The 15,384-nt window shown below is 40.9% G+C and overlaps 1 protein-coding gene across 4 annotated transcripts in view; it reads left to right on the top strand.

Annotated features, from left to right (window-relative positions):
- The first annotated feature begins 29 nt into the window (after nucleotides 1-29).
- Nucleotides 30-15,384, top strand: part of LOC138979896 (IQ domain-containing protein H-like) — a 32,518-nt gene continuing 17,163 nt past the window's right edge. For 2 of the 4 annotated variants that reach the window (XM_070352671.1, XM_070352663.1), the window contains exons 1-11: nucleotides 30-215; nucleotides 2,632-2,739; nucleotides 4,065-4,219; nucleotides 4,572-4,644; nucleotides 4,968-5,087; nucleotides 5,603-5,680; nucleotides 6,692-6,860; nucleotides 7,179-7,393; nucleotides 11,317-11,367; nucleotides 13,988-14,124; nucleotides 14,714-14,791. In XM_070352671.1, the coding sequence (XP_070208772.1) occupies nucleotides 165-215; nucleotides 2,632-2,739; nucleotides 4,065-4,219; nucleotides 4,572-4,644; nucleotides 4,968-5,087; nucleotides 5,603-5,680; nucleotides 6,692-6,860; nucleotides 7,179-7,393; nucleotides 11,317-11,367; nucleotides 13,988-14,124; nucleotides 14,714-14,791 (1,235 nt within the window). In that variant the 5' untranslated portion in view covers nucleotides 30-164. Of the gene's footprint in view, nucleotides 216-2,631; nucleotides 2,740-4,064; nucleotides 4,220-4,571; nucleotides 4,645-4,967; nucleotides 5,088-5,602; nucleotides 5,681-6,691; nucleotides 6,861-7,178; nucleotides 7,394-8,772; nucleotides 8,794-11,316; nucleotides 11,368-13,987; nucleotides 14,125-14,713; nucleotides 14,792-15,384 lie in introns of all 4 variants that reach the window. The other 2 variants (XM_070352680.1, XM_070352688.1) reach the window with 2 other exon arrangements.

Here is a 15,384-nt window from a genome sequence, read left to right as displayed (position 1 = left end):
TTTGAGTTGTTTCATATGTTGCCGAGGAACGTCATGGCGGTGTGCTGTGAGGCGACAACATTGGATGACATGATATTTTAAACTGGGATTATTGTCGATATCAGGCATACTCTGCCTTTGATTGTCCATTGCCGTTGTTGACGACACGTTCGTAAACCACCAACATGACGGAGATAGATACGCGCCCCGAAGACGTGGGGCAAATCCTTGTCAAAGTAAGTCATTGCAGTCAACTTTCCCCGCCATTGTGGAATAATGGCTTCCAAAGGTCCATTGTCTTTAGTGGGTTGCAGACACGAACCGGAACGAGGAAAAAATGCACATAGATGCATGCATTGTATATAGACAACGGAAAGCCGGTGGATGCGATATACCTAGATTTTTCAAAGGCATTTGATACGGTGTGTCACGAACGCCTCCTCGCAAAGCTCAAATCGTATGGTGTCACTGATGAGGTCAATGATTGGATCGGCGGCTTTTTAAAAGACCGTCGCCAAAGAGTAAAAGTAAATGGTACCCTATCCGACTGGGTGGAAGTGACAAGCGGAGTGCCTCAGGGCAGTGTTTTGGGTCCAGTTTTGTTCGTTGTGTTCATAAACGACCTCCCAGAAGTAGTGGAGAGCCTATGTAGCATGTACGCCGATGATACGAAAATTTACCGTTCAGTGGACACTGTCGATGACTTCGCGAAGTTGCAAAGTGACCTGGATAACCTCACAGCATGGGCTGATAAATGGCAAATGAAATTTAATGCGGATAAATGTCAGGTGCTACAGTTGGGACAGAAAAACGTGAAACATGTGTATAGTATGAAAACGGCTGGAGGTGATGGGAGAGTGGATCTGGGTAGTTCAAGGGTGGAAAGAGATCTAGGTGTGCATATAGATAATGAACTCAAATTCTCCAAGCATGTAGAGACCCAAGCAAATAAAGCAAATAAGATTCTAGGACTTGTGAGAAGGTCGTACGAGTACCTTGACCAAGAATCAATGAGAATGTTGTTCATAGCTCTGGTGAGGCCTCATTTGGAATTCGCAAACTGTGCCTGGAGTCCACGCTTGGAAAAGGACAAAAAGCTTATTGAGGGTGTGCTACGTAGAGCAACAAAGTGTGTACCGGGTTTGAAGGACCTAGAGTATGAGGAGCGTCTCAAAATCATGAAGATACCTAGTATGTGTTACAGAAGAGTAAGAGGTGATATGATAGAAGTGTATAAGTTCATGCACGGTGTGTATAACTGCAAGAATCCTCTCGAACTTAATCAGCAATCCGGTACTAGAGGACACTGCTACAAATTAAAGAAAAACGCATGTAAAACAAGCTTGAGACAGCACTTCTTCACAAACAGAGTTGTAGACACTTGGAATGCCCTGGACAAGTCAACAGTGGAGGCGCCGTCATTAAACAGTTTTAAAAACAGAATTGACAATGTGTTCAAGGACTACATGTATTGTGCTAAGGTTAGCCACCCAGTGTTTGCCACGAAAGCCACGCAAGCCACTCTCAGCCAAATATATACGACACCGGAAGAAAGTTTAGACAATAAGGCACGATCAAAAGATCGTTACACTAGGCCATCTCAAAGTTAGGAAAATTAATAGTATTGATCAAAAGATCAGATATAGGCCTCGCGGCATAGACATACGTTTTCGTATGTTATAGAAAACCACGCAGCTGCTGTTGCATGTTATTGTGAATTCCTTTTGAGTGTTAAAAGTGCCCAAAAATTATAATGTTGAATAATTTATTATTCAATTATTTATTTAACAAATAACAAGGTTAGGTTAGGTCCCCGTGAACCTTAATACATTAATGAGTATAGGCACATACGGCAAGAGTGTGCATTTTGCAATGATGTATGTGGAGTTTATTCATTTTTTTGTAATGTAACTTGTAAGTTTTATATATATTACTGATTTACTGTCAGCCTATGTACGGGGGGCCCGGGTAGCTCAGGTGGTAGAGCACTGGACTTGTGATCGAGAGGTCGCTGGTTCGAATCCGGGCCGGGACGGACACGGGTCAACTTTATGTGCAGACCCAGAGACGGTATCCATCTCCCACCCCCGTGTCACCACAATGGCACGTTAAAGATCTTGGTCATTCTACCATAAGTGCAGATGGCTGATACCACCTAAACACGCAAACATCAAAAAGCCGTGAGGGCGTAAAACTCGAATCGTATAAACCAATTCATGTCCAATATAGGCAATTAAGACCTGACAGACAATAAGCCCCTTAAAATTTACATAGCCTATGTACCAAGAAGAATTAACAAAGTATATATATGAAAATGGGCCTTATTTCTTGTGTTACAAAGTCCTTGTGCATACATCAGAGAAAATTGTGCACTCATGTGTGGATGTGGCAGATGCTGTTTCTTTGTATAGCTGTCAGTGTGGTTGGGGGAGGGGGGGGGGTAGGGATGTGTAAATATCAATGTTTGAGGGGTATGGGTAGTTCATTGGTTACATGAAGGTGTGTGTGCAATTTTGATTATATGTCAGCGTTTCATTGAGCATGCCAGATGCCACATGTTAATGTATTGATGCAGTTCCAGAACAAATCAATCTGTATCAGTTGTAGGTTTCAAGCATTTTATGATTTACAAGATATGTCTTTTGTCTTTAGGTGCAAGAAGACCTACGGCAACTGAGGGAGCGTTTTGTGGCAAAGGATGGACAAATCAGCATTTCTGACTTTGAAAATGCTCTTGCTAAAACAGAAGAGGGGTTGCAGGTATGTACCCTGGATGTGTATTTGATTTTGTTTTTTACTACAGTACATATTCATAAAGTGCACAGTTCACTCTTTGATTATTTCTACATTTAGAATGTGTGTGTGTTTGTGTGTTCGCAAGTGTGTGTTTATCTCTCTCTCTCTCTCTCTCTCTCTCTCTCTCTCTCTCTCTCTCTCTCTCTCTCTCTCTCTCTCTCTCTCTCTCTCTCTCTCTCTTGTTTTTTATGACTTTGCGAGTCCATTATTTTGTATGTGATTATGTTTATACTCGACCATTATTTTGATGTTTTACTAGTTTAATACTTTGATGAGATACTGTTCATTTTAGGTATGAAATGATTGCATGTGCATGTGTGTAGGTATGCGAGCGCACACTCGCGCACACGAGCATGTGTGTGTGGGGGGAATGTGTGTGTATATATGTGTGTGTGTGTGTGTGTGTAAGCGAGTGTGAGTTTGTGTGTGTGTGTGTGTGTATACGTGTGTGTGTGTATGTGTGTGTGTGTGTATCTGCGCAGTCTTTGCTTTTGTTTACAATTATTCTCTGTATATGTTCCAAGGACAGGTTGGAAGATTAGGCTAAGCCTAAAACCTTTATCCTTATGTAATAAAGTTCTGAGTTCTGAGTTCTCTCTCTCTCTCTCTTGTTCTTACTCTCTGCATAATTATCATTGAAAAGAAATTGATTCGTGAATGAGTGGTAGATGTAAGGATGGATATAATTAGTGCGTGAACTATTGCATGGGGAGGGGTGGTGCCATGTACCTTGGTTTCAGTAAAAGACTTGTTTAGAACAGATGATTCTTAGAATTTTTAAATATTTTTAAATATATTATTAAATATTTTACCAGTCAATTTTTTACAAACAACCCATCTAAAATACCGGCTATGCATGCAATGCATGGTTCTATAAGGATAAAATGACAGTGGAACCTCTGCTACCAGACCTCATTTTCTCAGACATTTTTCTTCGTACTGTCATTGAATTTACCTCCATCTAGACTCCCTCTCGTTGGAGACCTACATCTCTCAGATTTTAGGTCTTAACACAGAGGTAGCACTGTATAGTGGAACCCCCCCCCCCCCCCCCCGCCACACACACACACTCTCCCCCCCCCACCCACACAAATTAAGACTTCCTCCTTTTTAAGACCCTCCTTCCTCAGATGTTCTGTTCATAGCCTCTGTAATTTTACCTTCAGTTTAGGACTCCCTCCCTTTGAAGACTTCATTTTCGTGGATTTTTGAAAGTCGTAAAAGGCTGGTTTCCCTGTATTAGGTTGAAAAGCAAAGTTGGGAAATCAGAGAAAGTTATTATTTTGCAGAGGAAGACAGAGCAGGTGGTAAATCAGATGAACACCAGGGTGCAGACGATACCTCTCTCAGATCGCATGCCGCAGCATGATCCGTTCATGGCCATGGAAACCACGGTTGACCTCCAAGGGACTGTCGAATTCAACCGACCTTCGTATATGATGAGGTATGATTAGTTGTAACTAACTAAACTGGTCAAGGAATGTGATGGGTGCTGACTTCTTCGGTTGGAAGAGTGTGAATTTGATCATGTATAAATGGATGAATTCTGTGGCTCATAAATTAGAATTTATGCTTCATTCTAAGTTGGAATACATTTTCGGTGTCGGCCTGTCTTGTCTCTTTCTGTCTCACTGTCTTTCTCTATTCCTCCTTCTCCCTCTCTCTTTGCATATCTCTTTTTCCTGCATCCCTAAACACTGTGAGCAGAGCAGATGAGTTTCGTGAACATGACACAAAGTAAATGAATATTAACTGTGAATGTGCTTCTAACCCAATGTGTTTGTGGGTACATTCAGACAACCACACCCCCCTGGTGTGAAACTGCCAGCCAGGCGTTCTCAGGTGAAAGGACTTACACCTGGACAGAAGGTAAATTATATTTTAAGAGATTAGTGAAGAAGTATTTTCTTCAGTTGTAAATAGATAATGGAATGATAACTTGTAAAGTATACTTTCTGCAAATATAATGTAACTGAAGAGGTTATCTGACCTGTGTGTGTGTGTTTGTGTGTGTGTGTGTGTGTGTGTGTGTGTGTGTGTGTGTGTGTGTGTGTGTGTGTGTGTTAGCAATAGCATGTGCGAGTGTGGGGGTGTAACGAGGATGTCAGCTAGCAGCTTTTGCTTCATGTACTTAACTGTTTCATATTCTTTTTGTTCACAACTCACACTGTTGTCTTAAAATGTGTGAACAGCATCATCAGCAGTGGACTTTACGAGCTATCTTCAACCCCCAGAATCAGCAGAACCGCCCAGTCATGCGTGAAAACTTTGGAATTCAGCTCCCTCTGATCAACGAACGCAGACCTGCATTGGTAAGGGCCTCTGCCATATCTCATCATGTCTGTCAAAGTCTCTTGCTATTAATGACAAAGAGAAAAAGAAAATACAGGGTGTGTTTAGATCAAAAGTATCTGAGTTTAATGAAATACAGTGGTACTTGTGATGTAAGGTCCTTCCAGTGAGCAGACACCGACTCAACAAAGGACACATTCTCTATAGTCCCTTTCAATATGATCTTGACCAAAATGTACCTTCAAAGTAGGGACACTTTTGGCTGGTCCAAACAATATCATTTTTGGTATGTACCCCTGTATAATGTGAGTTTTTACCATACAACAAGCAGGGAGAGAAACGTTCAAGGTCTTCAACTATTCAAAATTGCAACCATTTTGATAGAATGCAGTATTGAGGTGCTGTGTTTATATCAACATTGTCAATTTGCATTCTCTTTTCTTAACCTGTTCATGATACCATTTTCTGCTTGAACAGAAGCATTTGAATTGTGTTTTTCTTTGCATTCAAGTTTGAATTTTCTTGTGTGTTCCAGCAAACACTGAAACCAATTAACGGGACCACTGTGGATCATCTCACAGTCCTTCCAAAGGCCAACCGTGTGGACCCTCAGGTGATCACATTATTTTTAACAAATTTCAACCAGTTAATTGTTTTAATGTAATATGAACATGTGTGATTCAAACATTTCTAGACTGAGAAACTTCTGTTACTTCATTCACAACATGTGTAAGGAACATATATATCATTTATGTGAAATCAGTGGAGACAAGGCAGATAAGACACAGTTCACACAATTAACATACAAGCAAAAAACAACAGAGTCAATGCATAGTGTTGCTGCAGTTTTCAGAATGATAGATTTAGCTCTCAAGATAAATTTTGCTCTTTAACCCCTTCACTGCCCACCCCGTATGTAATACGTGGTCATTTTTGGTTTGTCGTATGCCCATAACCGTATCTCATACGTGGGATTTGTGTCACCAACATTTCAGGACATTTCTGAAAACTAAATGGGAGGTAACCACTGTCCAAGTACTTGTAGGGGTTCTAAACACAGTTCTTTCCCATAGACCGTTCGGATAAGTTACTAAAGTTGCTACCACGTTCTACCACGTGTTGAAAACTGTGTTAGCATTCTCGCCATTCACAATGGCGGCCGAAAGTCCGACCTCAACTCGTAGACCTGTTTTCAAGCGATACAGTGTTCTGGAAGCTCTACAAAAAGTGATTTATGGATTACCACACAGAAGAATACTTTTATGGGCTGTAATGTGAGTACCTGATGTTTGACACCAGTTTTAGCAGTGTTTTGTGTGGTTTTACGTGCTGCAATGTGTGTCACTGTGTGTGTGTAAGTCCGGAAACTGTAATTTTTGACGAAAATGGTCATTATATCAATTTTTACTATAACAATCACAAAGTCCAATGATCATGTCATCCTATAATAGCCAAGGGTATAAGCAAAACACATGCCAAAGATCTAAGAGATATCTCAATAAATGATCGAGCAGTGAACAGATTAGTGAACCTACCGAAGAAAGCAAAATTTTGCCCTGGCACACTTGCTGTTATACTGTGGCAGTGAAGAGGTTAAACACCGGTATTACTTTTTTCTTAACAGCTGGCTCCCCCTCCCATCACTGAGGATGATGCTCGCAAAGGTATTCTGAGTCTGATCGAGCGAGGTTTGATCCCTCCTGCCGCCCAGTTGACCCTTGACCCTTCACCTGTGCGCCACAAGGCTCTGATGCTGCATGACCCCGACAACAAGAACAATAGGCCCATCTCAGGTAAGGGCAAAAAAAATGTTACTGATAAGGCATGAGACTTTCTTACAACCATGTGCAATGTACTAGGAATATTCTTTGGCTTGAGACACTACATTCAAACTGAACGGAATACAGTGGGCTCACACACGCACACGCACACACACACACACACACACACACACACACACACACACACACACACACACTTGCACCATATGCACATCCACACACACACACACACACATGTACCATATGCACACCCACACACACATGCACATAGTGTTTCTTAATGTGTAACGATTATTATTTATTAACCATCCTTTTTGATTTGTCACTCAGAAATGGCCACCACACTGTCCAGCCTGCACTATGACACCCAGGGAGGAGGGCAAGGGGAGAACACTCTGGAAAACATGCCTGCCGTGCCCCCTCGCCCAGTCGTCTCCCCTGAGACTCGAACCGTGTCTGCCAAAACCAGGGCGTCTTCGTCCATGTCAGGGCCAGTGAAAACACCAGCTTCCATGAAGACTTATGAAATGTCCTTCCAACCACTGGTGAGAATTTTGTTCTTCCTCTGTTGTGATTGCACTGTATTGGTGTGTGTTGTTACAAGAAGGGGGCTGGAATAGTATTGTTGGGATGGAAGTACTGTGGTAAACTAAAGGAGTTCTTCTTCTTCTTCTTCTTCGTTCATGGGCTTAGACTCCCACGTTCACTCATGTTTTTAGCACGAGTGGATATTTACGCGTATGACCGTTTTTACCCCGCCATTCAGGCGGCATACGCCGATTTCGGGGGAGGCATGCTGGGTATTTTCGTGTTTCTATAACCGACCGAACTCTGACATGGATTACAGGATCTTTTCCGTGCGCACTAGGTCTTGTGCTTGCGTGTACACACGAAGGGGGTTAAGTCACAAGCAGGTCTGCACATAAGTTGACCTGGGAGATCGGAAAAATCACCAGGCAGCAGCGACCGGGATTCGAACTCACGACCTCCCGATTAGGAGGCCGATGTCATACCCCCACGCCACTGCGCCCGTCTAACTAAAGGAGTTGAATAATGTCCTTGTTAGGGGGGGGGGGGGAGGTATTTAGTTGTGTACCTTCTGTTCATGGAACAGGATCAGATAAACAAATACTTGAAGGTGAAAAAAAACATTTGCACACTCACAGTGACACGCACAAACAAACACACACACACACACACACACACACACACACACACACACACACACACACACACACACACACACACACACACACACACACACACACACACACACACACACACACAGAGTTTGAAAAACATACAAGTGTTGTTTGCTGTGCATTGTTTTCTGATGTGTTGATTGTCAATATGCAGAGTGTTGTGTTAATCTGGTGTGAGTGTATTACTTGTTCCATAAGCAGTATTATAGAAAGTATAAGGGAGTGTGTGGTTCACTCCATAACTCAGTGTGAATGTTTGAATTAGTTGGGCGGTGTGTTTTGTCATCTGTTTAGATTTACTGTGTGAGTTTTGGGCTGTGATTAGTTATGTGTTGAACTTTATTTTGTGTCGATGCGTGACCATATGTAGCTGTCAAATGTAGTTCTAACCTTGCCGTGAATTGAGTGTTTAGCATGGGCTGGTTTAGTATAATTCTCTGGTCCTTTGGTTTTCAGTCTGTGTTTGTTCTAAGTTATGAATATTGTATCATGATAACATGCCTGTGGATTCAGATGTAAGTATTAAGGGTCCAGATTTATCAGTTTTTATTTTGAACAGCAAAAGTTCCTGAGCAAAGTATTGATTTGCAGCAAAATTCACAATTTGCTTCTCATGTTATGCATGTTTTATCAGAATAAATCTGCTGTGAAAGTGGAAAGATTTGTTTGTTCTTTAACAAACAATACGTATTTCACATTTTTTATTTCTGTAATGCTTACAGACACTACCACCATTGATACAGGTTTTCACTTTTTCTCACTCTGATATTTTGTTTTATTTTATATCACCACCTTTTTCTTTTTCTTTTCCTCCTTCTGTTAAGTTCTCTCCTTCCTTGTCTCCTTTAGTTTAATGACTTGCATACTTTTTGTGAGGGAATTGTGTGTTTTCTTGAAACTTTGAACCTCATATATATATATATAGAGGTTACAACACGAGTGGTTTTTTATATGGCTTGTATTTCAGTCAAGACCCAGCGGATGAATATCAAGGGACTCACGAGCCTCTGGCGAGTGAGTCCCTTTGATATTCCCGCTGGGTCTTGACTGAAATACAAGCCATATAAAAAATCACGAGTGTTGTAACCTGTATATCCCATGAAGATCTAAAAGACAAAGTGTGACGGAAACATCAAGCTTTAGTTGTCTGTTCAGATGAGGCACCTCTGCACATACCTTATTCTAAAGGCACGTCTGTTGATCTATGTCAAATCGGTGCATAATGGTGGCTTGGTTGTCCCCGTCAGTTGAAAGCCTCTAAAGGATTTGACTGAATACCTAGTGGTTACACACGCATCTCCTGAGATCTTGGACACTTTCATCGTCTATAGGGCCCACTGCACCGCAGAAGAGCTAGAAATACTCGCAAAATGCATTAAACAGCTTCTCCAGAGAACACTCGTAGTCGATGATGTACCGATAAGGGCGTGTGTACCGGGCACGCTGTAACTTCACATGAGCATAGTATGAACATAGCAGTGCTGGACGGACGGACTGGGTTTTTAACGATTGCTAGTTTGACTTTTGTTTTAGTTGAGAGCACGAGCACACACACTCAAACACATACGGCTTGTCATGTTGATCACAAGAGAGAAATAGAACAGCGAATAGACGGAAACATAACAGATTACGTCCCCTTAATATGACGCGATGGACGACAGACGTCATGAAATCTATGACGCTACGATAATAGTCTCGGCAAGTCGAGACTAAAACTCAGCTATAACACTGAACGACTCTCGCGCAAGTTCTCAAAAGCGTGGTTACCCCTTGCACATCCAGTCTATAGGTACATGTGCATTTTGGAATGTCAAGGACGACAGAAAGTAGAGCCAGCTATGATGTATTTCGTGCACCCTTATTTATCCTCTATTTTATTTTATATATATATATATATATAATTTGCACTGTTTTATTTATACATTTCTCGTTTTTGTTAGAATTTTTCACAAAATGTATTGAGAAATTATGATGTCTATGTGGAAGAAAGAGACTATTAGCTTAAAGGGACAAAGGAATAATAAGGGGTTACATTGACAAATAGCCACACAAAAAGAACTGGTAATAAGTTGCACATTTACAATAGCCTTGTTACCTTTTAGACTGCGCTACTGTTCAGACAATATGAAATGAATTTGGAGTGCTCACGCCATTTATAGCTGAACCTCGACCCTTTTAAGACCCTGTTTTCTTCATAACCACAGTACATGCATTTACCCTCATTTTAAGACTCCCTCCTTTTTAGGACCTGATGATTTTCTCAGACTTGTGGAGGTCTTAAACTGGGGGGTTCTTCTGTATCAGTATTTAGTGGTTCTTCCACGAAAAGGGGATATGTTTCTCCTGTATGACCGGCACGGTTGGCCAAGTGGTAAGGCGTCCGCCCCGTGATCGGGAGGTCGTGGGTGACGAACCCCGGCCGGGTCATACCTAAGACTTTAAAATTGGCAATCTAGTGGCTGCTCCGCCTGGCGTCTGGCATTATGGGGTTAGTGCTAGGACTGGTTGGTCCGGTATCAGAATAATGTGACTGGGTGAGACATGAAGCCTGTGCTGCGACTTCTGTCTTGTGTGTGGCGCACGTTATATGTCAAAGCAGCACTGCCCTGATATGCCCCTTCGTGGTCGGCTGGGCGTTAAGCAAACAAACAAACAAAACAAATGTTTCTCCTGTATGTTTTCATCCAGGTACTTTCTAAGTTTCAAGTTTGTTTTTTTTCAAATTGTGTTGTATGCAAGCTAGACATTCCCGATAATAACTGGTCACTATAGCTAGTATTTAAGCATTTGATAAGAAATCTCTGGTTAGAATTTTTATGGCGTTTGATAAATTCTTTCTTTTGTGTCTTTTGACTTTCGCCTTCTCTCAGTCTGGTGAGATGAACATATTATTTGTTCTCATCTCCTTCTCTTGCACTGACATGTAAACATAGCTAGTTTACACTAGCTGGGAACACTATATGGACACGTTATTCTTCCATTTGTCTTGCAGTACTTTTGTGTATCACTCTCAGCTCACCCTTGACTTTTCCCTCTTAGAGAATTAGTCACATCTACTTTGGCTATTTCAAACGTGGGTTTTTTCTCAGAGTGTATTCCTTTTTTTCATGGTGTGTTTTTCCGACTATATCGGCTATCCATACACTGTATGTGTGCATTCTGTTTGATACATATATCGCTAAATCTCTTGAATGTGCAATCTTTGCTGTCAACATGTAATGCTGTGTGCATGGTACATTCATTTTCATTATTTCTGTCTGGTTTAGTGTGACTTTTTTTTGTTCCTGAGTGATGAGATTGATCCTGAAATATATAGTGTACGTACATTTCTGATTTATTAGTGCATGGAAGCCACAGATGCATGCTCTTCTGTTGACCTGGGTTTGTTGTTTGGGTTTTATTTACCGTAACTGCCTTTTTGTTAAAAAAAAAAAGTTGAAAACTTGTTTAATTTTTTTTTGTAACCTTCACTGGATGATGTTTTGTACTATACAGTCGGGATGATGTGACCCCTTCTTTTTATAGCAGGATATTCCACATAAAACGTATGGGTCATATACAACCCACGCCATCCAAATAGGGATAATCTTTTCACCTTCTCTTTGCAGACCCACTCCATAGCAATGAAGATAAACACAATAAGATAAAGACACAAATGCCTGATGGGTTGTACACAACCCGCACCATCCAGACTGTGTAGTTCAAATTACGTCATGGTTTATTTGCTTGTTTACAAACAAAATCATTTGAGACCTGGTCAGTAGGAAGGACCTATGGTGTTTAAAGATTGCATGAAATCTCAAGCAAAAACTGAACATAGTTTAACAAAAAACAGAGACACTTGTGTGTCTGTGGGGATGGTTAAGTTTATTTGGGTGGTAGGGTGTGACCACGACTGGAAAAAAAGTTTGCAGCAAAGGTAACAAAATCAAAGCTCATGTACGAAAGACCAGTGATAACAAATACAATAGAAGAAAACACAAAAGGAGAAAGAAATAGACACATAATAATCCAGGTAAATTTAAAGCTGTAAAGACTTCCTTTTTGACTCACATGCAAAGCAAAAGTGAGTCTATGTACTCACCCGAGTCGTCCGTCCGTCCGTCCGTCCGTCCGGAAAACTTTAACGTTGGATATTTCTTGGACACTATTCAGTCTATCAGTACCAAATTTGGCAAGATGGTGTATGATGACAAGGCCCCAAAAAACATACATAGCATCTTGACCTTGCTTCAAGGTCAAGGTCGCAGGGGCCATAAATGTTGTCTAAAAAACAGCTATTTTTCACATTTTTCCCATTTTCTCTGAAGTTTTTGAGATTTAATACCTCACCTATATATGATATATAGGGTAAAGTAAGCCCCATCTTTTGATACCAGTTTGGTTTACCTTGCTTCAAGGTCAAGGTCACAGGAGCTCTTCAAAGTTGGATTGTATACATATTTTGAAGTGACCTTGACCCTGAACTATGGAAGATAACTGTTTCAAACTTAAAAATTATGTGGGGCACATGTTATGCTTTCATCATGAGACACATTTGGTCACATATGATCAAGGTCAAGGTCACTTTCACCCTTATGAAATGTGACCAAAATAAGGTAGTGAACCACAAAAAGTGACCATATCTCATGGTAGAAAGAGCCAATAAGCACCATTGTACTTCCTATGTCTTGAATTAACAGCTTTGTGTTGCATGACCTTGGAAGGTCACATGTATTTTGGTAGGAAAAATATGTAACGCAGTTCTTAGTGTATGATGTCATTGCTAGGTTTAGCTGAAGGTCAAGGTCATGTAAAGGTCAAGGTCAAGCATGTGAGTCGTATGGGCTTTGCCCTTCTTGTTACATTTAGTCTTCTTCTTCTGCGTTGGATGTTGTTTTTACTAAATGTTTTAACATAGAGGGGGGAATCGAGACCAGGGTCGTGGTGTGTGTGTGTGTGTGTGTGTGTGTGTGTGTGTGTGTGTGTGTGTGTGTGTGTGTGTAGAGCGATTCAGACTAAACTACTGGACCGATCTTTATGAAATTTTTCATGAGAGTTCCTGGGTATGATATCCCCAGACGTTTTTTTCATTTTTTCCATAAATGTCTTTGATGATGTCATATCCGGCATTTTGTAAACGGTTGAAAACGACGTTAAACACCAAATAAAGAAAGAAAGAAAGACATTTTGTAAAAGTTGAGGGGGGCACTGTCACACCCTCATTTTTCAATAAAATTGATTGAAATTTTGGCAAAGCAATCTTCGACGAAGGCTGGACTTTGGTATTGCATTTCAGCTTGGAGGCTTAAAATTTCATTAATGACTTTGGTCATTAAAAATCTGAAAATTGTAATTAAAATTATTTTTTTTATAAAACGATCCAAAATTACGTTTATCGTATTCTTCATAATTTTCTGATTCCAAAAACATATAATTATGTTATATTCGGATTAAAAACAAGCTCTGAAAATTAGAAATATAAAAATTATGAGCAAAAATAAATTTCCGAAAATATAAAAACAATTTCATCTTATTCCTTGTCTGTTCCTGATTCCAAAAACATAGATATGATATGTTTGGATTAAAAACACGTTCAGAGAGTTAAAAAGAATAGAGATATAGAAAAGCGGGCTATCCTCCTCAGCGCAACCGCTCCCGCGCTTTTCTGTATTTAATTTCACTGCCTTTGCCACGAGCGATGGACAGACAATGCTACGAGAGTACGGTCTTGCGGAAAAAATGCAATGCGTTCAGTTTCATTCTGTGAGTTCGACTGAGCTTGACTAAATGTATTTTTGCCTTACGCGAATTGTTACTGTTTCTAGTTCAGTTATAATTATGTAGTAAATTCCTTGTAAGAAATTTTTTTTACATAAATATGTCACTGATGTCCAAATTGAATTTCTTCTGTTCTTTGGAATCGTTGTTGATTTTGTTTTCATTATCAATTAACAGCCACCTCCAACTACGCCAGCAAGTGGAGCTGACTTTAAGTCGCTGAGCCATCGGTTTGCAATCCAGCATGGCAAAGTACGCGACACCCAGCCTGAGTTTTTGGCGTTCAAACAGCACTACTGCCTCACTTGGGGAAGGTGAGAAGAAACAGACTTTTTTCATTTCTCCCTATTGAAATAGAAGGTTCTACTTCTTCCTTACTTTTTACACTTTTTTTCTGTGCCCCCCTGCCCTTTCCTTCCACTGCCTTTATCTCTTTCATAGTTATGTTTAATGGGAAAGGACTATTTAGCCTTTCTTTTTTCTTTCCTTCGTTCATTTATCCTTAGCTTCTTTTCTTCACTTGTTTAATCCCACCTTCTGTCTTCCTTTTGCTCCACATTGCTTTTCTCCCTCCCTCCCTCCCTCCCGTCCTTCCTTCCTATAACATTCATTCCTTCATTCATTCTTTCCTTCCTCCCTCCCTCCCTCCCTTCCCTCCCTTCCCTCCTTCCCTACTTTCCTTCCTTCCTTTGTGGATTGTCTTTCCTATAATATGTATCCTCTTTGTTCCTTTATTGCTCCTTTATTCTGTTCTTTCTTCTTACTTTTTTCCCCTGCATTTTTCATCTTGCAGCTGTTTTTATATAATAAAAGACTGGCAGATTTACTAATGTCGTTGTCAGAAATTTTGTTTATCATCGCCGCTTGGCATAAAGTGTCAATACGTTGTTTCTTTCTGCGCAGTATTGTGACCATGTTACGACACCTGGAAAAAATGCTGACTAGTTACGCCGTACCAGTGGGCTTCATTCACGGAGACAGGTCAGTTCTGTGCAATAATTAGACAACATTTACATGTTCAGGTGCAACATTTTGTTGATCACTGGTTTGTTTGTTTGTTTGCTTAACGCCCAGCCGACCACGAAGGGCCATATCAGGGCGGTGCTGCTTTGACATATAACTTGCGCCACACACAAGACAGGAGTCGCAGCACAGGCTTCATGTCTCACCCAGTCACATTATTCTGACACCGGACCAACCAGTCCTAGCACTAACCCCATAATGCCAGATGCCAGGCGGAGCAGCCACTAGATTGCCAATTTAAAAGTCTTAGGTATGACCCGGCCGGGGTTCGAACCCACGACCTCCCGATCACGGGGCGGACGCCTTACCACTAGGCCAACCGTGCCGGTTTGATCACTGGTGTGTAAACTGGTACAATTAATAAGTAAAGCACCATGCGAGATTTCAGGTTGAACCCTGTGATGGCCGGAGTCTGAATTTAAGGATACTGAACAGAATGATGTGACATCAACCATTACAAGCATTTTAGGATCTTGTATGCCTTTCAGACAAATTGCCAATTGATCTCAAAATTAAATGACTCATGAGTGATCCAAGCAGAGATGTTGACT

Source organism: Littorina saxatilis, linkage group LG1 (genome assembly GCF_037325665.1).
Source record: "Littorina saxatilis isolate snail1 linkage group LG1, US_GU_Lsax_2.0, whole genome shotgun sequence".
NCBI lineage: Eukaryota > Metazoa > Mollusca > Gastropoda > Littorinimorpha > Littorinidae > Littorina > Littorina saxatilis.
The sequence above is the reverse complement of the archived record's forward strand: the minus strand, read 5'-3'. Positions and strand labels throughout refer to the sequence as shown.